The 24,053-nt window shown below is 39.6% G+C and overlaps 1 protein-coding gene across 1 annotated transcript; it reads left to right on the top strand.

Annotated features, from left to right (window-relative positions):
• Positions 1-3,382: 3,382 nt before the first annotated feature.
• LOC134875687 (homeobox protein aristaless-like 4) lies at positions 3,383-22,053 on the top strand. The gene is made up of 4 exons (XM_063900284.1): positions 3,383-4,011; positions 12,409-12,722; positions 18,245-18,373; positions 18,975-22,053. The coding sequence occupies exons 1-4, from the start codon at positions 3,672-3,674 to the stop codon at positions 19,293-19,295; spliced, it is 1,104 nt and encodes a 367-aa protein (XP_063756354.1). The 5' UTR covers positions 3,383-3,671; the 3' UTR covers positions 19,296-22,053.
• The last annotated feature ends 2,000 nt before the right edge of the window (positions 22,054-24,053 follow it).

Raw genomic sequence — 24,053 nt, 5'->3', positions numbered from 1 at the left:
CCCCAAAATAGACTTTGGGACAAATGACAGCAAGGGAGATCTAATCTGCAGCTGGAGGCGCAACTGCTTTATGAATTCCCAACATTCCTGTAATTATATAAAATTCCCGGCTAGGAGTGAAACTTGGCATTACAGGAAACAGGTTCAAGTCCAACTCAAGTTTCAATTAGCTGCTATTACAGCTGGGATGTGTTCCTGCTGAATGACATGACCATTTAATTGAAATCTTACACGGATAAAGACGTTGATCGTCATAGTTCGTTTCCATGTGTTGTTTTTCAGTGGCACAAAAACAAGATAGTACATTTACTAAAGTACTAAACTACAGTACATCTGAGGGGAAAATAGTGCATTTTGACTCAACTTCATTTTTTTTACGACAGTTTCTTTGCAGATTTTTATTATTTAATAAAATCAACTCTACAACTCAATTATGATATATAAAATACAAGTTAAGCTTCCCCTGCAGCAGTATATTCAGTAGTTAAAGTTATCTCATCCTTAAGCAGCCGGAACAGCATGCAAACATAATTAAAATTCAAAAGCCATTAACCTTTACTTTTTTTTACTGATACTTTAGAACTGTTATCCAAGTTACATTTTGAATGCAACACTTCACTTGTAACAGAGTATTTCCACACTGTAGTATTAGTATTTTTACTTAAAAGATCTGAGTACATCTTCCACCACTACTGTTTTGACAAAAATGCCACTTGTCCGAACACAGAAAGTTCCCATATAGGTTACGTGTTTCCCATCCCCATTGCCTAGTCTTTCCCACGGACGAACTGAACAAGGCATGGCTGAGACACAAAGTCTAACCTAAAGCACTTTCTCCAGCCCATTACCCGCACCGCCACGCCTCTTATAGGAGAAACCGATAGCCGGAGGAGGTTCAGGGTCCCTGTTGCTGATATACACGGAGGCCGGTGCCAACATAAACCCCGGAGGCTCTGAGCTGCCCGTCCTCTCAATACCTGGACACAGATCCTGCTGGAAGTTAAATAGACAAGCCGTCATTAACGGGAAACCTTTTAGAGAAAATGCCACGCATGAGTGATGTATATCTGTGACAGCTCAGACTTTAGCCTGTAGCAGTGGAGTGTTTTATATTAAGGGAGGCCAGCATGTATATGCTGCACTCAGAGCAGAAGTCTGTCACTCTTGATTGTTAAGCTGTGTGACAACCATCAACTTTTTCTTTACCATGATACTTTATTCTAAAATGCGTTTCTTGCAGGATTGTTCACTTTTGAAGAGGAAAAAAAAGTTTTAAAAATTGCAACTTCATATACATCTTCCATTTATCCTACTATTTTTAACATTTGAAGGCAAATGTTCTCATAAATGCTTGGGCTAAATATGTGTCTACTGAATTAGCCTGTGCACTAAAGTTAGCTAAATTAAGATTAAATAAACCTAATTTCTTTACCAAATGTTTGATGAAATTCGGAAAGCGAAAGTTTTTATAATGGTGAAATATAAATCAGATTAAATCAAATAACACAGAGAGAGATTAAGTCAAAGGTGTGTTAAGAGAGAGATTAAGTCAAAGGCAACATTAATTTGCTTTTTAATTTGCCTTGTACAACAAAGAGAGAGAGACATGTCTATGGATTTTACCACAAAATAATAATGATACTGATGTGAAGATAATAAAGCCAAAGAAAAAAACAAATTTAGACTGAAAATAACAGCAGCACTAATTGCAAAAACACCAAGAATAAATGAAAACTGCTCTTCATATTAAAAGGACATTTAAAATAAATAGGCCTTTATCTCAGCCAAAGTAAGACTCATTACGTTATAATGGAAAAAAGCTCTCAGACACTTAATAATAAACCACTGAATAATATCTGAAAGTCTGGTTAATGAATACCTGCACAGCGAGAGAGGTGCGGTGGTGAACCAGACTTCACCATCATTGCACTATAGGCCCAAACCAGTAAATTGATTATGCATTTCATTGTACTTTTTTTTTTTTTCTAACTAAGGAATTTAATTTTAAAATGTGACCTGAAGGGAACTGAAAAATATCCTTAAAGACTTTTGCTTTTGGGAAAGTGAAACAAAATAACGCATCTTAAAAAACAACTTGTCATAGTTTGTAATATTTTATTTTATATTTTTAAGAATTCTGGCTGAAGTTGGATTGAATATATGGCCGATTAAATGTTGTGTAACTGCAACAAAACACGAGTTATGTCTCGAGTCATTATTAATGAGTTAATTATACCGGAAGATAAGAAAGGGAGGGAGAGAGACAGAGAGCGAGAGAGCGAGGGCGGAGTGAAATGTCCGCGTGGGTACTCAATTAAACTACATTTAGGCCTGAGAGCCGCATCAAACACAGTTAAGAAATATTTCGTTGAATCCATTTAAAATATAAGTCAGGCAATTTAAAATAATAAAAACATTACTGGTAATAATAACTAACATGGTATTTAATTGTTTATATGCGATTAATCATGAACTGTACTTAACAATGCGTTATTCAGAAAAAATATATAACTAAACTAATAATAAGGCATCGATACTGTCAGAATTATCATGATATATTTTCCACATCTATGAACCTCGAAATGTATTGTACTTGGGATGATTTGCCCAATGTACCTTTTGACGGGCATAAAGATCTCTTATTTCCTTATGACTTTAATTCGGGTATTTGTATATGCCAAGAAACAGCAAATTGCTGGCGCAAAGTCGTCTAACCAAATTGTGATAGCCCACGAAGCCAAATACCTTAATGAGCATCATAGGCCTAATGGATTATAATTAATTTAATATTAAGAAGTGGGCAATTTCTTAGATTGCATGGCTCAAAGTTGTTTGCGTTGATGGGCTCTAATTGTCCATCATTATAAGTGGATATATCCGCACTGACAGACTTCTCTCTTAATGTCAAACGGTTAACGTTGTTTGGTTTAATTTAGCTCACTAAAGCAAATACACAAAGAAAATATTCATGTAATATAACACGGTTTACTTTAAGCACTGTTATTGGACATAATTTACCGGTTTGATCCTTGTATTTCTGCATGCAGGAGGCAAAGAAAACACACATTGGATTTTCCTTAAAAGCACAATGAATCGTGGCCCCCTTTACAGACATGGAAACAACGTTTTTTGAATGCTTTAAAGTTTGATACGAAGGTAGCTGTGTTCATCCATGCATCATTCGGAATCAAAGCAGTTATATTCATCTACTAATTACATTAATGTCATGTGTTGTGTCTCCCGCGTGTTTACCAAAAAAGCTTTGCCCCTTCTTAGCTTGACCTCCCATTTCTGCAGGCTGCATAATAGCGCAGACTGGAGCTCGCTGTGGGCCTATACTTCAGATGTGTGTGGAGTGGTGTGTGTGTTTTTGTGTGTGTCAGATTCACTGTAGGCTACTGAGGCGGCATCAGTTTGAGCAAGGCATTTCTCTTTACCCCGACAAACCTTCAGGGGGCTTTTAGCATTTGTTCAGTCTGCAGTCTCTGGAAAACATCTGATTCATTTTTTTAACCAGTCCCAGATGCGGCAGCGTGAGAGTGTGTGAGCATGAGCGCGTCAGTGTGAGTTTGTCAGTGCATGAGTATTTGGGAAGAATATCTGCCGTCTATAGAGAAGGGGAGGGAGAGAAGAACCGTGAGGATTTTTAAAAAATATATAACTTTTTAGGTATGAACGCAGCGTGCGTCTCATATTGCGATATGACATCGATGGATTCATATTATAGCGCGTCCACTCCGCAGAGTAGGGATCACCAGGCGAACCCGTTCAGGACTTTCCCGAGCTCTGAAACCAAATACAGCCCAACGTTCATTCCGGGGAAAGGACAGGCTTACGGAGAGAAGTCCCGCAGTCCTTTCCAGCCGGAGTGCCAGTCACTGGACGGCGCAGAGGAGGGCACCTTCAACAAATACCAGCTCTTCCTGCAGAGACCGACCTGCAAAACTCCGCCCGAAGGAAACAAGTTGCACCCGGACAGCGGACACAACGGAAGCCTCGTACCCTGCTATGGTGAGTGCACATGCAAGGAACCAAGAGTCAAACTATGAGTCAACATATCGAGATCAAGTTAACGGATATGCGTGAAAAAAGGGGGGACATTGGCAGGTTTAATGGAAATGGACTGTAGCGTGAAATACAGAATGTGAAGGTAATTAGCTACGTGTGAGCGAAAATCAGAGAGGAGGAGAGGGTGAACCCACCAGGACTTACATCAAAATGAACATGATTTGTTCCAATCAACAGAAAAAATCCAATGTAAATGTAACAGCAACGTCAATTTAAAACTAAGGATGGAAACTGTGAGCTAAATCAAGCAAAACAATGTACACCATTTGCCATATACTACACTACTATTGAAATTCAGATAACATTTGCATTGAATAACTACTTTGAATCATTCATCGACAAAAATACATTTGAAATATAGTCCAGGGAAAGAAAGATTTCCTGCCCTGTGCTTTATCATTCTAAACATAACATTATTTCCTTCATACGAGGATGTGCTTGGATTGCGATTGTAGGAATTTATTTAAACTTTTTTGAATCGATGTATGCCATTTTATGTTTTCTGACCCTGGAGCCGCAGCACCACTGGCACTGATCTGCATGGCCTGCAGCTGAAGTGTGTTTTAGTCTGCAGACAGCAAAACTCAATTCATCACTGACAAATACAGGCACGTCATGAATTATTTTAATATCCAAAAATGAACTATAAGTCTGCGAGGAACGAGCACCCAATCACCTATATACGACAAATCCATTCTCTATCAATGAAAAAATTAAGAAATAACTATTTTAAATCAGACTTTTTAACGCGAAGTCTACATTGGGTTTTTTGCGTTTCAATTTTTTTGCACAAGTTATTTTTAAATGATAAATAAAAAAACGGGCTAAACTTTTCCACAGCTAAGGGAACACACATTTATTAGATGAAGTATCTATATTTATAGGCCAAGAACTCTCAGTTTGTCCACCACAAATAAAAGTAAGTTACGATTTTAAATATTTTAAGAGTGCTTGGACGTCCCAACTAATAGCCTTAATTTAAAACGAAAGCTTTGCAGCCTTTTGTCTAGCGACCAACCGTAGCACTACAAATGTAGGAAGAAGAATGTTTAAAGAAAACAATCCATTTTACTGTCCTTTTTATGAGACTGAAGGCACAAACTAAAAAACAAAACTCTTTTATTGAGCAGACGAAGTAGACCGTGTGACAACAGACCTACAAGAAAGGACCGATAGACTAAACAAATAATTAATTGTGTCTACAAATGTACTTTACATAATATAAGGTTTTTTGTTCAACATAATTTAACTTGTAAATCTACATTAAACATATTATTTTGATGAGTTATCAGGGTATAGACCCGTTGGCGCCAATATACATTTCAGGTCCAGATGTTTATCATGATGCGGATGTAACGTAAGAAAACATCTGTTGTGATCGTAGCCGAAATTTGATGTGCATCGTCCCTTGTGTTATAACCAAGCTTTAAATAGACATTTTAAACAACGACGCTTCTTAGTGGAAAAGTTACAGTTTTAATAACAAAAAAAAAATAATATAGAAAGGCTAAGCACCAGCAAATTAAAAACACTAAATATTTTGATGAATACAAGTCCATTTCAGGGTTAGATGTAAGCAATACAATTAAACTGCATTAACACTGCTCTGAGTAACCAATTATAAATAAGGCTGCAGAATAAGTACTTTTTTTTCCACGCAGTAGCCAGTTCCACACTTTGCCAAAATACATCAGAAGTGCAAAGTAATCTGTTTTCCTGAGAAACAACTGGAGTCACTCTTTATTTAAAGCTGAACTGTCACTTTTTTTTCTGGAGTTCGAGAGCCATTCCTCCAGACATATTGCAGCCCCCCTGCACTATAGTGAGTGGATTTGGCAAGTGCATTGACAGAACCATTAAACACCACCATTAAATGCAACATGCCTCCCTCGAGGAGAACTCTGCAGTGTTATCATTGAAAAATGTTGCAGCCAGATGAAGGCATCATGGCTCTGGGGAAGATGCTTTGGGCTTTTGCCAACCCTCAGGCGTCAACAGGCTTTTACTGTTATGTGTGGTCCGCATTGGGAGATATATTGCTCAATGCTGACTCTTTATCTCCATCATGATGACAAAAGTCACCCCCAAAGGGAATTTTTCTGTGTGGCAACTTGTAAACCTGTTTACACAGCAATGCAACTTTTTAGAGTCATTCTGATGGATGTTACATAGTATTCGGATACACCAAAAAAGGAGAAAAAAATGTTAAAAAATGTTACAGATGTATGCTTGAACACTTAAATGTTCATTTTCCATTAAGCAGCATGCAAAAATAAGAGGATTAAAGATGGAGATGGGGCTTTATTCATATTACGTTTTAATTGATTTTTGGCATATGCTGCATCATATTCCCTCCTCATTTTCACACTTAATTTAGAACACAAATTATTCATTTAAAATCTGTTTATACTGATTCACAAAGTGGGTCTAAGCTGTAGTAAAACTGTCTGATATGTAACAGCTTAAACGTGATTATATATTTCAATCTCTAAATTCACTGGTTATTGTTTTGCAATATTTATGTCGTCGTGTTCGGATTACTTTGTACCAACCAGACTTTTAAATGATGTTGATGGAAAATACAGGATTGTCAATGGAAGAGGGAAATTCTGCACAGTAATGGCTCAGGTTGGCGGGTTTCTTTCTGTCAGTAGATTTTAATCAGGGAGTCTGTCCCACAGTGAGAGCAGGGATGGAGCCGTCTACCTGCTCACACAGCGATGAATGAAATAAAACCCCCGGAGCTGATCGAGAGCCGAGGAATGCAGGTCGGCCCTGCAGGAGAGCTCTGCATTAATCTAAGGCAGATGTGCATTACTGACTCCTATAGTTATTATTCATACTCCCCAAACATCAGATCTCCAAAGCTATACAGAGGGTCCCTGAGATGACAAAGTGGGGCTGGTTTACATAACCCTGTCTCAACAATACCTAGTATAAATAAGCAATGTGTCAGAAATGGACATCGAGATTGGGTAATGATTTGAGGGCCTCGGAAGAAATGAGAGGGCTTCGCACACGTGTGGGAATAACTGTTTACATGCAAAAGTACTTTACTGAAATATATGGCCCTTACATTTTTTGCCCACATTCGTTTTTTTGCTTCATAATTTTAAATCATTATTGCTTTCTGTAAACAGAGTTACCCTACAGTTTTGTAAACACCTACCTATGATGAAAATAGTATTACATTTTTCTTTATTAATTTGAAAGAATGTAAGGGCAGCTAAGGAAACATCTGAAAAGAAGAAATAGCTGTGCTTTAAGGCCTGTAGTTGACAATGAGGTTGAGTTCTGCATTGCTGATGTACAACGTAATGTTCGTGCAGGAAGCCCTGGTGTTCACTAAAGGCTGTTTGTCTCATCTTCTGTCTTCTTACAAAATAACATTTATAACAGCTTTGTCAATCTTTGTAGTTTTAAATAACCCCTCCTCCTTTCTGCGGGATTTGAAGCATCCTGTGATATGTTAAACAATTTTCTCGGCATATGAAAACCAAAAGAAGATACAAGAAAAGTCCTGGCAGTGTATGAAAAGCCTCCTGTCAAAATACAGTACTCTACATGTTAAATAGCTTGGGGAAGTGATGTCACAGGATATACATGTACTGATGACTAACACATTGTGTCCATGTTAACAAAAAGCCTGAATGACACCTGTGATCATGCCGCGAGTGTCTGTGAACCATAATAAATTTGAATATAAAATGAGAAAGCTTGAAAGGATGAATTCTGGCTTGTATAAATGTAAGGGTTTGTACAAATGTGTGACTCAGGATGTAAAGCTGCAAAAAACCTGACTTCCACTGAATGAAAAGACATCTAAGTCTTAAAACGGCTCTCATTTCCACTCAAAAACATGCGTATCTCAAGCTGTTTTGCAGAAAACAGCATGTTTTTCCTTATTTTCTGCTACCTCCCCGCCGCCTACCTTGAAACTGAATGCTTTGGAAACTTTAACCAGCTGGTAAACATTTTGACCTGTGCATTTCATTTTGAGGCTAGCACTGGTTCTTTACCTTTCAATTTCTTGATTCTTATCAATGACTAAATCTGACCTCTGCAGGAGTGAATAATGCAAACATTTGGTCACACAGTACTATGGGCAAAAAAGTTAAACTCTTTGGCCAACATGTAAAAAACTAAACTCTAAAAAGCCGACTTACAGACTGACACACAACATTGGAAACTATTGGGCAACACAGAAGCATTATGATCCCTTATTTGGTCCAAGACTACAATAGTTATTTTCTCGTTCTCAGCTCGCTTTCAGCAGAGTGAAACAACTAAATTCATTTGTTTGTAATTAAAGCCAGGGATGAAAAGTAGCCCAAGTCATCATTGTGTGATACCGCCTGCACCACAAACTTTCTTTATGCTTCTCTCTGAACAAAAGAGACAGAAATACCTCATAAATCTGGGATTCAAGACAGTATGAATGTGGTAATGGAACCAATTCATGACAACAGACAGGGAGAGACTAACACATGATTAATTACATAACGTATAATTGCTTTTGATTTCAATTTCTTGTTTCTAAACACTCCTCTTTTTACTTAATCTATATCACCAAATCTAAACTGAGTTGCAACCTTAAAAAGGTTAATGTTTTTGCTGAGGAAAGTCAAATTAAAAGTATATAACGTCATATTTCAAGGACAAACTGCTTGAAATATGAGATGATGTACTTTTAATTTTGGCACATACATTTGATGGAAACACTGAAAAAAAAACGTTTAAAATGAAATCTTGTACCATTTTACTAAGATACTCTAGAAGTTTGTTTTCCCTTACATAAAAAAAAAATGAATCCCAAACTATTTTTGAGCTGTTTGATATGAGACAGTGACAGGTATACCAAGGTATCCTGACAGTAGTGAGGTCATGATCATGTCAATATTTCAGGAGCTGAGGCTGAGCAGAGAGATTTTTTGGTTTCCCAGGGAATCTACATTCCTGCGTGAGCCGCTGGCATAGATCTCTCCTCAGGAACATCTGGGAGCCTCCCTTCCACTGAGGAAACAACAGTCAACATCAGGACTGTGCTCCGGGAAAAATAATCCAGCCCAAAGCGTGTCTGCGTCCAGCAATAAATACAAAATTGATTGCCACCAGAGCCAATGGCATATTTGACTTGATTTGTACCATATAAGGTGTGATGAGCGGAGAGCCATAGTTGCAGACTCCTGCCAGCCTCCAGTGTTTTGAGAGGACATTTTGGAGCACTCTGTTTAAAAGCATTCCCTTCCCTATTTAGTGTTTGGTCATTAACCCTTCCCCAGGTTACTAATTTATAGTGTTTCTTTTATTTGGCTTCACTTGACCCTCCCCGTCCTATTCCATAAAAACTGAGAGGGTGCCCTGTTGCTTTACAACCAGTTAAATTACACTTTGATGTTTTCTCTCTGTTTTCAGCAGTGATTAAATTGCTGACCCTATAAACATCTGACCTCGGCTAACTGAAGAGGTCTGCAGCTTGTCACAGAGTAGCTTTGGCAAATTGCGGGATCAACCAGTGGCATTCGCTGCATCTATATATACAGTGCATTGATGAATACTGAGGTAAGAACAGTCAAAAACACATTCCTATGAATGCCAAAAAAGTGGGGCCAATCCAGTGGAATCTTGGCTCCAAAAGAAAGTGTGTGATGGCTGTGTTTTCCAGAACAGCGTGCAGAAAAGACAGCTCAGCATGCGAGTTATTGGAAGATGTTTGTGGCAAAGGACTGTGTTGTTAGCGTGACAGAGAGAAATACGTTTGGAGTCCTAGACAAAGAAAGATGTTGATTAGAGCAAAGTAAATTCTTCATTGTGGTGACATACAGAAAGGCTGTGTAAGAACGAGAACCATAAAGAAATAGTTTAAATAGTTAAGACGTTTGAAAGCACTCTTGATATGTATATGAAGCTGCTTAGCTTAGAACAAAGACTGGAAACTGGGGGAAGCACTAACCTGGCTCTGTCTAAATATAAGAAAGTCTGACTACCAGTACCTTAAAAACTCACTAATTAACACTTTATGTCTTGTTGATTCAACTTTATTACAATTTTTATGGTGGGTTACTTGCCAAACAATTTTCTAAATCAAAACCAGTAACTACATTAAGTATCCGGGACAATAAAAAGTCACATAATGACAAAAATAGAAAACTATCAGCTATTTATGCTAAGCTATTAAAAAGTGGCTCAAAATAGCATCCATATTCACTGTACTGACATTAAAGTGGCATAATTCTTCTCATCCATCCAAATGTATTTCCTAAACTGTCAAACAATTCCATTAAACGTAACGATGCAGGTTCCAACTTTAAACATTTGCAACAACTATCCCACCATCTTCCCTTACAGGATACATGCTCAGGGGCATAACTGCATTTTCTCTCACAGATGCACATGCCAAGCAGGAACCTGCAGTTGACCTGTCTTGTTTCTCAACATTGCATGCTCCTGCCCAGGGGTGAAAAGAAAATATTGCACGGTGCTCCAGCATTAGAGGCCAGTGCAGGGGTAGAAGGTGATGTCAGTACATCTGCCTGCGTGGAGACTGTAAGAGGGTCTGACAGGTGGGCCACAACGATATGAGGTCATGAACTCCAGCTGGGCGAGCTGTGTTGTTCCATTAGCGTCTCTGTCGGGGAAAGTCTGAGCCGGAGAGCAGGGGGGGTGCTGCTGCAGTATCGAGAGGATGACTATTGACATCCCATTGTGGGACACATATCCAAAGGCGTAGTAATCCATGAAAAACAAACAGGCATGCTGTAGACAGCCACCGCCTAACTTCATCACCCTAAAACTATTCAGTCGTCTTACTAACCACTAAAACACTTGGCTCTGAGAGTCACCAGCGCCACAAGGTGTCAGCTCTCTTTCCCTTGCTGCGCTGCGTTTCTGAGAATGACAGCAGGACATTACTGACATTACTCATAACAAAAATGCAAAGCGACAAAGTAAAATGCCATCACTATTAATTTAATTATCTTCAAGTTGATAGAACTCAGAGACAAATGTTTTTAGAATAAAATGATGCTTGTGTTGCTCAAGACTTGCAGTCTGTTTATGTGGAGGAGACCATTATGTGCTGGTTTGGGACATACAGTTAAGACGGGCGCTCCCAGTGCCCAGTTGCAGGAAAGGCAAACAGAGACAACTGACAGAGCACACTGTTCCCACTGGCCCGCAACCAGACCCCTTCAGCTTATTTATTCATACAGCTGTTTGTTTATTGAAGGAGAAGGGACAGCTTTCTTCATCTCCTTAAAGGAAACAAAAAAGCAAGCAAGCGCTGACAGGAACAGAGCAAGGTCTGTCACAAAATGGACTCTCTCGAAATTGAAGGTGACAAACACAATGTTGTTTACATCTCAGGGGCAAGGCGGCGGGGCAAAGGCGGTCGTACACAAGGCCCGCCATACACGACTCGAGATGGAGCGGGTTTCAGCGTGGCTCGGGTTTCAGGTGGCGTGATTGAGAGATGTGAGGGAGAGGGCTTCAAGGGTTGTGTCACAGGTCAAGCCAATGTGTAGTGACATAGCTTTCAAACAGAAATAGACATTTCTTTTCTTGTTGCAAACAGACAGGGATTTTGAACCTTAAAGTAAGACATAACAGAGGTGATGTAAGCTTTAAGTGAATGTCATTTCGTGGGGATGTTGTAATGGGATGATGAGCAGACACACTCCCTGGATTCAACGTGAGGCACCATGAGATATTCAGACACTTTTAAAAGAAAGGACTGCTCTGCTGAATAGTCCGAGAAGTAACTCTGATTATAATACTATTACTGACAAGAATGTGGCCTTCTTGTTCTTGTTGTATCTGAAGCCACACTTAAACTGTTGAGTAAACTGCAAAGGTTGTTTTGATTTTGAAGGCTACATATGATTATAATTAGGCACACTTCAACTGAAATTGCACAAAAGGTCTTTTTCATATTTGAAACACAGTGTCACAACTAAACTTTCACATCTCAAGTGTCTGGTCTGAGTTTTTAGAGCAGTACTGTCAATCCACAGGAAATAATTAAAGGGGCTCATCAGTGATACAGATCAAAACTGATGCAGCCTAGACAAAATGTCCTGACTTTCATTTTCTAGCAAAGTCAAACTCCAGAAACCCTAAATCCTACATTTCCCACAAGGCAAACAGACAGGGTCATTCATTAAAGTCGCTTCTTTTAAACACCACATCTTCAGTTGGTAAAATAGGAAGTCTAGAGACAAGCTGAGGCATTTTTCAAACAATGGTCAAACTTGTAAACTAAACTTCCTGTGTAAAGTTAAGAGAACAAATTACAACATTCCACACTACCTTTTTGACTATTTCTTTATCTCATATTTACAGGAAAAGACAACAGTGGCCTGACAGATTCTGATTTACCCCCGAACGTCGACCCTCCCGGGATGGAGGGCAGCTACCTGAACCTGAAAGCACCAGGCGAGAAGGGGCTGAACGAGCGGCCGGGCTCTGACTTTTCCAGCCCTATGGACAAAAGTGAGGCAGAAAGCAACAAAGGCAAGAAGAGACGCAATCGCACCACATTCACCAGCTACCAGCTGGAGGAGCTGGAGAAGGTTTTCCAGAAGACACACTACCCAGATGTGTATGCCCGCGAGCAGCTGGCACTGAGGACAGACCTGACGGAGGCTCGTGTGCAGGTGAGGAAATCAGGCTACATGTGAAACTCCTTTTTGCTTGGATTAAAGCCTAAGCTTTAATCCAAAGCTGAAACATCAAAAATGTCGATGTTAAATGTTGTTGATCTGACAAACCTATGATTCAGTTTTGGTTAGGTTTTGGCACAAACACACATTGATAAGAATTATGGAAACATGGTGGTCTGGATTAAAAGTTACTACTTTGTAAAGGTTAGAGGAGATTTGCTGCCTTGTTTACAATAATTACCATTACAAACATGTGGTAAAGGAATAGGACAAACTGCATCATCCAGTGCATAACAGTCTGATTTCCTCCTTTGGTATCATCAAAATTACTTCAGGCACTCAAGAGCTTTGTCACTTCGTACACGGTATAGACGTAAGACATTTTGGTTAAACAACAAAAACTGTTGTTCCTTCATGGGAAGACTGTCTCCACAAGTTGTTTTGAAGGACTGTAGTTATTAATGTTGCGTGCTAATAAGCACTCATGAAAATGACAAAGAGGGCTGGGAGAGTAACGACTGGCATGCTGACAGAGATTGTTCGGAGCTGCAGACAGCTAGGCCTATTGTTCTTCCTCTCTCTTTCTGCCTGCCAGTTGTAGATCAGAGTGGGATGGGTGGGACTAAGGGAGTATTCTGCTCTTAGCTCTTACATGCTGCAGACTCTGTAAAAAAGGTCAGAGGCCAAGGGTTTCTCCCCAGCACAACCATGTTTAAAATACTTCACCGCACAACTCATGAGGCAGGGAGGGGGAAACACATGCAGAGGAAAAAAAAAAGAGTCATCAAAGCTATTTGGGGAGGATGTAAAAAACACTTTGAGATGCCACTTTCAATTTCCCAGCCTGGACCAAGACATAGTAAGGGACAGAGAACCTGGTCTGGTCCACGTGGTGGTACAGTAAAATAAGTACATTCAGGTTGCATTCACACAGACCCATCTATTCCCCAGATGAATGTAATTAACTTCCTTATATGACAGGCCCACAGCAGACTCTGTTGAGTCACTGTGAGGTTTGACCCATACTTTTAAAATCAGAACCTAAATATGTACGCAATCAAGACTAAACCCCACAATTTCAACCGAAGGTCTATCAAGACAAAGTCCAGGGATATCCAATTTTTGAATACCAAGGGGCACTCGAGGCTTGGCAAGCGCTTGGAGAATCCTTTTCATCTTCATAACAACAGCCATTGAAATACAAAATACAGATGTTTTCTGCCAAAATGCCAATGCCAAGGTCCTACAGCTTCATCCTCAGCTTAACGATAAATGTCTTGATAAAGTTGGGCGGCATTTTTCCATAATCACATCTGTGACTTTTGCTGCCACTCGTTTATTTAGTACAATTAGCTCTCAACCTCAGAATTGAACTTCACCACACTGCCTACTTTCTACTGAGAGGGAGACTGCGTGTGAGTGACTGCTGAGGCAGTCTATCAATCGCCATGGTCCTGGATGACAGAGATGAGGTGAGACGGCTGGACTTCAAAGCTGCTTTTGGAGTTGTGCACTCTGCCCTCCCTCTCTCCCTCTTCCTTTCTCTCTCCGCCTGCTGGCTCTGGAGCATAAATAAAGCTCTTTAATGGCTCTGTAAGCTGCCTTTTGCTGTCAACGTCTTTAGCAATTACTGTATCACCGCCAAACACTTTGAGCTCCGAAGAGCTCTGAGCCACCTTACTTGCAGATGTCTGCTAGATAAAATAAAGAAGAGCAGTAAGTGTTTGCAGTTGGCAAATATCCTTTTGGGCTTCTTATGTGGGATGCATCAGCGTTTACCATTTTTGAAGAAAAAAAACGTTCTGTGTTAATTGAATTTCTGCTTGTGAAAAAAAAAACACCCCTAGCTTTCCTTTCTAATGAACTTAGAAGTTGGGGAATAAGAGACGTGGAGCCACAGAGGACACATCTGACTTCATAATGTTCCTCGAATGATCTTCCTGCCAAACTATTTGGCTTGAGCCTCATTCAGTCTGCCGTTCAAAGGCAAAGCTACGTAGAGCAAACCCTCTGTGAAACATGACACACTCAGTACACCAGAAACCGGGACAAGGTCTATTTGTGCACTCAAACATTGTTTCCTTGTTTATAAAATGCTCCAGTAAGTGTGTGAGAGCGTCCAGGTTAAAAGAACACATTTGTAACTGACCGACTGGGAATCTTATATATACATATATATAACATTGTATGTAAATGCATGCGTTTTCTGTGAGTGTCTGTGCGCTCGGTCCGCTGCTCTCATCTGCACGCCTCCCAAAGGTCAGAGGGGTTAGCTGCGGAAAGCCAAGGGCTTAGGCGTCAGGAAATTAAACATGAAATGAAAACAAGCTCCAGTTTGAACATTCTCCCATCTCACTTTCAAATATCCCCACTTCCCCTTGCTGACTTAAAAGGGAGGAGGGAAGAGAGAGACATGGAGCGAAGGGTTGGCGGTGTGTTGGGTGAGGGGCTGGAGAGGGAGAGAAAAGAGCTTCAACAGAGAGGTGGGAGTACGACAAAGAGATTAAGAGTAGAGGAGTAAAGTTGGTCTATCACGGTCCATCACAATTAAGAAGACAGCTCGGTAACTGATACAACTTTACATTAGAAAGAACAGTGGAGCAGCTTTTAAATACTTGTAAATGTACATTAATCTTACAGACATTTACTTCATCCACAGTTTGCGTCTTTCATGTATGACAATTTCATTTGTGTTCGAGAGCTAATGATGTGACTTTCTTTTAAATACATTCCTGGTCATCTTTGAAAGAATCCTAAAAGACTGAATATAAAAGAAAAATCCATCAGCTACACAATAAAATACAATTCAGGGAGTCTGATATAACCTGTGCCTATGTCTTTTTTTTTTTTCAAACACAGGCATAAAAGTGCATAATAATAGCTGTATTTTAATAATATTTAACATTGAAAAATAAATCTCAATATATTTTATAATAAAGGTAACACGTTTTAACAAATTGAGCAAGGCTACCATCTTTTGTCTGGATTAGGGAAAAGAGTTGTAAACATGATAAAGAAATATGTGTTTGAGGATGGTTTTGTTGTTAAACCACTTTTCAAATGTTAATGTGTTTTTTGGGGATAGATAAGATGCTAAAATTGTTGTCTTGAAAGTAATAGTAAAACATTGGAGGCTACATTAACCTCTGACAAGTCAAACCCTATCGTAAGTTTCATAAACATAAGATAATGACTGTTAGTGAGTTTTGAATTGATCACTCTCAACATGGCCCTTTGTGTTGAGGATTATATTTAGAAACTTGTGATGTTATGAGCTCACATTACTGATGAAGAACCAAAGGAAATACATGACTAAACCTCAAACAATAATAGATCCCCAAATCCTCAGGGGAGCATAACATAGACTGTGAGCCCCCCTCTAAACATATGATATAATTCAAAGGGCAGCAACCCCTCACCTTGACATTGGGGTTCAGCCACAAGCTCGGATATCAGTTTACCACTTTTCAGGCGTGAGCTGTCCTCTAATCTCACCAGCTGACCTGAGGAATGTCGGAGTCAGACGGCATTTCTTTACGTCACCTTCTTACAAAAACAGCCAGCGGCTTTATGGAGGCAATTTATGGTCCTCTCTTTAATGACCCAGCTATATGTTTGTTTCCAAGAAAATAGAGGTTTGTGTGCATGCTGTGGCGCTAATAGTTGTGGTTACCTCATTTGATACAAATTCTCTCCTGCTCAGTTTAGAAAAGCTCATAATGGAATAATATCTTGGTACGACATTGCTCATGTTTGTCACTTGATTCCATTGTGTTTTACTTGATTGGGAGAAATGGTGAGAGAGAAAAAAGAGCAATGAGGGGGGATTTGAGGAGGTTGACTGAGGGGAAATTGCATGTCAGGACTGTGAAAACCACAAGCTGATTGGGCTGGGAATCAACCCACAATCCCAAGTTCAAACCCCCGAGTCGAGGCAGGATTGCTCTCTCTTTTTCTCTTTGAAGACGTTTGCCTTTCCCTCTTGGGAGGATAAGATTCAGACAACCAACAAATTCGTACAAATAAACATGTGGAGACATCCAGTACCCCCCGTAAGCTCCTCTATTCGCCTTTATAGAAATGTGAGAAAACTGTTGAAAAAAGCTTAGCCATAGCTACAAGTAATTATATAAAGGAGCAGTAGAGATGCATGTTAAGGAAAGGAAGATATAAAAAAAGGGGACACTACTGGCCCCAAGGAAAAAGCAGCGAACTCTCATAATTCAGATGTTGAAATAAACAAAAGTACATTTTTTCTTTAAATTCATGTTTGGCCACTTAAGTGTACAAATAGCTAATATTGAAAAAATATAAAGCCATTCGACACAAAGAAGAACTGAAACTTATGAAATGGCTTTTACAAAGCAATGCATTGTCGACAAGCTGGTTATATGTCTATATACAATATCCCAAAAATGTGTAATCGAGTTTATAATGTTACTGTTGCTCATTTTCATCTTAGTCAAATCAATTTTGTTTTGTTGTTTCTGCCAAAGCAGCAAATTTGCCTCAGAAGGATGAACCTTCTTTACACCATAAGAAACCCTCTACTTAAACCATGGACTTGAAAACTGGTCCAGAAACTTTAACATTAAAAGAAGTAGATATCTTACATACAGCAGCAGAGGGTAATACCTCTTCCAGGACAGTGTACTCCGTATGTAGGAGTACACATAAAAAAGAGCACAGTAAAGGACATTATACAGCATTGATGGAGAATATCAAGACCGCAGTAAAAATATTTCATTGTGTTTCTCTCGGGACGCACACTTAATCTTTTTTGCTCATAACACTCCTTTCACCATTTATTCCTGCATTGCCGTCCACTTATAGGTAGCAGTGGTCCAAATATACCTGCACCTGGTCTGTCAGCAGGTACTGAGAGCAGCCCACAACCTTCTGCAGGGTAGCAACATCCTTCATATAAACCACAACAAATACTTAATAATCTCAAAAGAAGGACAAAGAAAAAACATATTCTTGGTCAAAAGTTGAACTTTAGCTTCATGGATTATGAGGAGGGATTCCCCACTGTATCCCACTGCGCTGACATGTGGGGGAGAGCACACCTCTCTCAGAGTGATTTATGAATGGCTACAGGCCCAGATGTGGATCTGTCGACGCTGGCAGCCTGAAGGGAGGCAGACGCCTGCGTATCAAAGGGAGGAGCGGATCCGTGCAGCACCAGGGGAGACTCACCATTTTCACATCAATTGCACCATGTGGACGGCACTTTAAAGACACGTCAAGTCTTAAAACCTGGGCATGGACTTTCATGTGCAGCAGAATTTATTTGCTTCACTATCTTTATTTTATGTGGCCCAGTCTCTTACTTTGTCTTGCTGAGGGGAAGAGGATAGCTTTGACTCCGCCAAAAGAAAAAGTACTTGTGTTTGCACGTGATGTGAGATATGAGAGCTGTGTTTAACAGTTAATAATAATAATAATAATAATAATAAAGCATAAAGTCTGGTAGTGGCTGGTCTGTATATTCCTGATGGATTGTTTTCTTGCAGGTGTGGTTTCAAAACCGCAGAGCCAAGTGGAGGAAGAGGGAGCGCTACGGTCAAATGCAGCAGGTCCGGACTCACTTCTCTACTGCTTACGAGCTGCCTCTACTGACTCGGCCCGAAAACTACGCTCAGGTAAAAGGAACCACGCTAACTGAGCATAAGTTTATCCAAATCAGAAATGTAGTGTTCATTGTTAAACCAAAAATCCCAAGTCTAATATTACCTGGTCTCTCTTGAGAATTATTGAGAATAATATTGGACTCTTTATGCACTAAATGCACAACTAAATGCTCACTATAAGGACACACCTTTATCTCATTTCTTAGAGAAGCAGCCCATGTTACTAAGTCCTAAAGGCAACAAACCAAGTTCCAATCTCACTGGCAGCGATATGGTGTCGTCTCCTCCCTATCATGACTATACTAGCCAATAAATGCAACATAGCCTCTTTGAATGCACAAAACAGCCAAGTTTAACTGTGTTTAGGTGTCGAGCAGGTGATGTGTATTGAGTTATTAGCGCTTTTTTATTGAAAACAGTGACAGAAACATTACGAGAGTAGACAGAATGAACTCAGATTTTTAAGTTGTTTTCTTGATAACTCAACAATAACCTGAAACTTGCTATAATTCTACAAAAAAGGGTGAAACTGCAGATTCAGGTGCAGATTCGCTGTTCTTCACTCAAAATGACTCATGTAATCTTCATTGAAATCCCTTCTGTTCTCCTCCAGATCCAAAACCCTTCGTGGATCGGGAGCAGCAGTGGGGCATCTCCAGTGCCGGGTTGCGTCGTGCCTTGTGACACCGTCCCGTCCTGCATGCCGCCTCACCCTCACGGCCCCGGAAGCGTCTCTGACTTCCTGGGCGTGCCGAGTCCAGGCAGCAGCCACATGGGACAGACGCATATGGGCAGCCTTTTTGGTGGTCCCGGGATGAGTGGGGGAATCAATGGCTACGATCTTAATCTTGATCCAGACCGCAAGTCTTCCAGCATAGCTGCGCTGCGTATGAAGGCCAAGGAACACAGTGCAGCCATCTCTTGGGCTACATGATGTGTCAACCCAAGTCCACCCAGACCCCATTGGCCTTCTTCTCTGGAGCAGCCATCAGCGTGGGGGAGGAGGGAGTTTTCCTGAGAGCACTAAAATGATAACACAGGTCAAATGAACAGGGGGGAGACTGTGGAGATAACAGAGGCCATTACAGCGGCCAACACAACCAAGATAACAACTGTGACAGTCAGCAGATGTGAAGTGAGAGTAATCCTGAGGTGTGACGAAGAAGATGTTACCGAGACTTTGTGTTCATTCTTGACTCCTTGATTTCTCAGGTCTCATTGAAATATGGGGTTTAGTCCCTGATAAACTGGCTATCATTCACGATAGATATATAGGTTTCAGTAGAATAAGCAATCTAATAAATATGGTTTACAGGACTTGTTCATAAAAATACAAAAATTCAGTGCCAAAGAAAGCCATAATGCAGTATTTAAAAATCACACAAGCTTGATTTAAAACATGTAGTCCTTTATTTTATACCACCCATCCTGCCCCGCTCATTTTGTTAGTTATACTTTATAATTATTTGTAGAAATGAGTTCAAGTGCATAGCTGAACTTTAGTTTTTAAAAGCCCTTCAAAAAGTCCAAGCTCAGACCAAAACTAATAAGCTGAGAGTTTCTTTTCTGTGACTTGCCATTGCATCCAAAAATTGGTTAATAAGAAGCTTTAAAAGTTGTCTAAGGCTCCACTGGGTAGTTTATTTGCCTGTAAAGAAGGACAGAGGTTGAATGCAGTAAGTGAACAGAGACTAACTGAGTGAGAGCAGACATGGCCTGTGCCAATTTATTCTAGGAGGAGGGCAGGCACTGGATTGGCAGCAGTTTCAAACCAACGTGTCATTTCCTCCCCAGGGCTGCCTCCACAGGTTCCCCTGCTAGGCTCAGGCCTCAGGTTACAGGAAACACCGTCTCCACTGGCAGACAAGGCACAGCAACGCACAGCAGCAGCCTTCAACACCAACTAGCTCAGCCAGCTTCAATCAGCCACCAACAGAATAGACACACTTAATTAGCCTCAAAGTAAGCGGTAGTACATCACAGTGAGGACACACTGCACACAAAGTTCAAAACGCTGTAACAATCAAGTCATGCTTAGACGAGGGCTCAGCAGAGATGACTCTTGGATTTGTGGCTCGCTCACAGATTCGTCACATGCCAGAGACTGCAGGTCTGCATCAGCAGCGTTCTGCCATGTTTAGGTAATGTGATGACTTTAGAACTGGGCTGCAGGAATGTGTTGAATATGTCCCGTGATTGCATGGGTGTCTCTGTGCGTTACTCTGCAGGAATAAGTTTGTGACCAGAGCTGGGTTGCAGGCTGAGGCTAGAGACGGGATTCATTAGTCTTTTGGCTGATCTCTGTGTGACGCCCGCTTGGCTACATATCTGTTTCCGTTCCCCAGCAGCATGATGGCAAGAGAGTCTGTTTCTGCTCCTCAAAAGGTTGTTGATCATTTGTGCCCTTCTGCATGAAAGTAGGATTGCATTTAATGACTATTATTAGTATAGATTAAATGTGTGTATTTCCACCATTGATAGTTTGGTCTATAAACTGCCAGATAAACAGTGAATAATTACATTTTATCCAAGAGGGGACATCTTCAAATGTATTGTTTTGTTGCACCAATCCTCAAAATATGCTGTTTACCTTAAAAAAATTTTTAAAAAGCAGCCGAAATAAAAGGTTGGACAAGAGAATTTGCGCATTTTTGCTTGTAAGATTATTTAAAATTATTATAAATATTGTTGTTTATACATTTTCCGTCTACCCTTTATTGCAGCTCTACAGTTCCTCATTTTTTTCATAGGAATAATTCTGCTTTTTAAATAACTTATATCATCCAGTGTTAAAATGAATTGTTGTTGCCTTCAATTCAAGTTGTTTTCTGTCAACAGTAAGTAAATAAGGTCACAGATAACATGATAGTTATCATAACATGAGTGTTCATGCAGTTAATATAATTTCCAGAGAGGGTTTATTAAAAGGAAAAGACAAAGGCCATTAAAAATAAACCTTTGTTTGATGTGACGACTCAAAATCAAATACAATATCAGAGAGATGTTTAAGATAAAAACAGGATGTGGTCAAAATAAATGATTGCATCACTACGTGTGGGTGACTGAATTCCTACTTTGTGGAGTTGAGTTCGTCTCCTCGCTGGCTGGCCCTCAGCGCTCCACTCCTCTGCAGCTCCGTCCGTGTTGATACTACTGAAATAAAGCAATTGAAATCCATAGTTATAATGTTGTGTGAATGTGAACAATATAAATGATATTGTTCTTTTGCGTGTACATTTGTTTTGCTTATTTGTCAAATAATGGACCTCCAGAGATAAACCATTGAAGTATTACAGTAATGTTGCCAAGAAATGTAAAAATATGTTTTGTGTGTTAATCTTAAGAGTTGCTCTGGACTTTTACCGAGGTTGATATAGCTTTCTAATTTTCTTATGGCTTTAAGTAGCTTTTTGTATATTAATCAAGTATTTCCACTTCTGATTGTGACTTTATATAATGTGCCATTGCAATAAGTTATTGCACTTACAGTGTTTTTTCATTTTTGACTTCTACTGAGACAGTTGTCCTAACAGTCAAGAGCTGTCTCTTAAACCCGTCCTTATTTTTAGCACCATGAACAGTTTCACTAACATCTGTTCAATGTGCCCGACGTGTGTCTGTACAGAAGTAACTTGCTGTTTCTGTTGATTATGGTTTTAAATACATTTTCAAATAAATGAATCCCCAATGTTTGAACGAGTTCAGTTAGTCTTTTCTTTTCCAACTCTCTAAGTTACTTAATATAGCAACTAAAGTCCTACTTGACTGTCACACTATACTACATTTTTGGTCAAATACTCAACATTTTCCTGCATTTCACACATTGTGCCATTCAACAATTTGAAAAAACTGTGATTAAAAACATACCCATCGAAAACTACAACAGAATACATTAAGTTAGCAATCATGACATTAAATGTATTACGGGCGGACAAGACATATTTATTTATGTAATCTTGTTTGCACAGGTACAATACAGAAAAGGTACAACGGTATTGTGTGCATCTCACATTCCACATTAATATACACACTATGTAAAAAGGAAGAAATACTCCAATGAATTATGTAAAAATACACACTAAAACTTATTTCACTTTGAATGTTTTCAATAGAAATGATTACACAACAAAAGGACTTGGGTAGGATTATGTATAACTGTTATGTGATGTATTGTAGGGGGAGTATGTAACAATTGCAAGTGTCCATAGTGTGAATGAGTTGGGGATGTGGAATTTCCTTACTCTGAAAGGGTATTATTTTTAATTTCCTGCCCCTTGGGATCTCTTTATCGTAACAAAAACAAAACATGAGTTGTGTTGTGACGTTACATGGGATCCTGGGAGTTGTTGTCTTTACCATCACTTCCGTCATCTCAGTCAGTGGTGATTAAAACTGGTCAAAACACTGATATAGTTTTACAGTAAGAGCTTTTTTCAATGCGGTTCAGCAGTCGATACTGTTTCCTCAGTTTGTTTCTCTGAAAACTTAAGATCCAAAAGTTTGAAGATTAAAAATCGATCAATAATGTGAACATGTTAATGTGGAAAAGTCACATACTATATTACACCTTTAACGTTCTTTGCAATCAGTCTGACAGTGTGGAAAAAGCTTGCTTTGTAGGTGGGGATGCTTTCGTCCCGTTTGTGTCTCAGGTTATTTTCTGAGTTGTTCCACCTGAGCAGAGGATGATCTGGGTGGTGCTGCTCACTGAGGATGCTCTGTATTTTCCTCCTGCAGCGCAGTGTGTCTGTGCAGGGGAGGTCAGAGCAGATGATCCTCTGCAGTTTTAATGACTCGTTGAAGGGATTTTCTCTTAGCCTGTGTGGTGTTTCCAAACCAAACAGCAGGACTCTCAATGAATCCACTGTATGGTAAGGGGCTGACGCTGAGTTCGTCCTTCTTCAGCACTGTGAATTAAAAAAGTTGCTGCTGCACTTCATTTACTGTCAGATTTTTAAGATGAGCTCAGGTTTTCTGTCATGTGACGGTCTAGAAACGTGTGAATGTCAGTTTGTTCCACCTCAGTGGCCTTGATGGTGAGAGGCTGCAGAGGGGGACATAAGCTCTCTGATTGTGTCTTAGTTGTCTTCCTCTTCATAAACGGTTATTTGGTTCACCAGTTAATTGTATTACGAATCAAATTCCGATAATGCTTGGGGGTTTGTTTGACTTTTTTCAGGCCACTTTAAATCAAATGTAATCAAGCCACACCAATCTTAACAGACTACGTCATACTTCCGATTTAGACACTAAGACAGTAAGCAGGAAACCATATTCCAAACAGTTTTGTGTCATCGCTGACTGTTGCAGTGTCACCAAAGTCTCTATAAAATGTGAAACATTGCATTCTGGGATGGTTACTGTAGTAAAGTTTTGAGCACTCACATAAAAGATTTAAGTCACTTAAATAATATGTGAATTAGAAATATAGTTTACAATATATTTCAAATGGATTATATTTGGACACAGTTTGAGAGGTAAAACCTTTAAAGGATTAGTTCAACAGTCATTAATAAAAAGTTAAGACTACAATGTGTCATTTTTACAATTCCTATCATGACAAGATGGCAGATTATTTCCAAAAAGGTAGAAGTATTCCTTAAAGAAAGCAAGACTTCTATCCAAAACCTGGTGAATTGCATTTATTCCTCGCAAATTGATGAACAATGACTTAAAGAACTTCAAACGACAA

This window comes from Eleginops maclovinus, chromosome 2, assembly GCF_036324505.1.
Source record: "Eleginops maclovinus isolate JMC-PN-2008 ecotype Puerto Natales chromosome 2, JC_Emac_rtc_rv5, whole genome shotgun sequence".
In the NCBI taxonomy this organism is placed as follows: Eukaryota; Metazoa; Chordata; class Actinopteri; order Perciformes; family Eleginopidae; genus Eleginops; species Eleginops maclovinus.
Note: the sequence above shows the minus strand (reverse complement) of the source record. Positions and strands in the feature narration are given on the sequence as shown.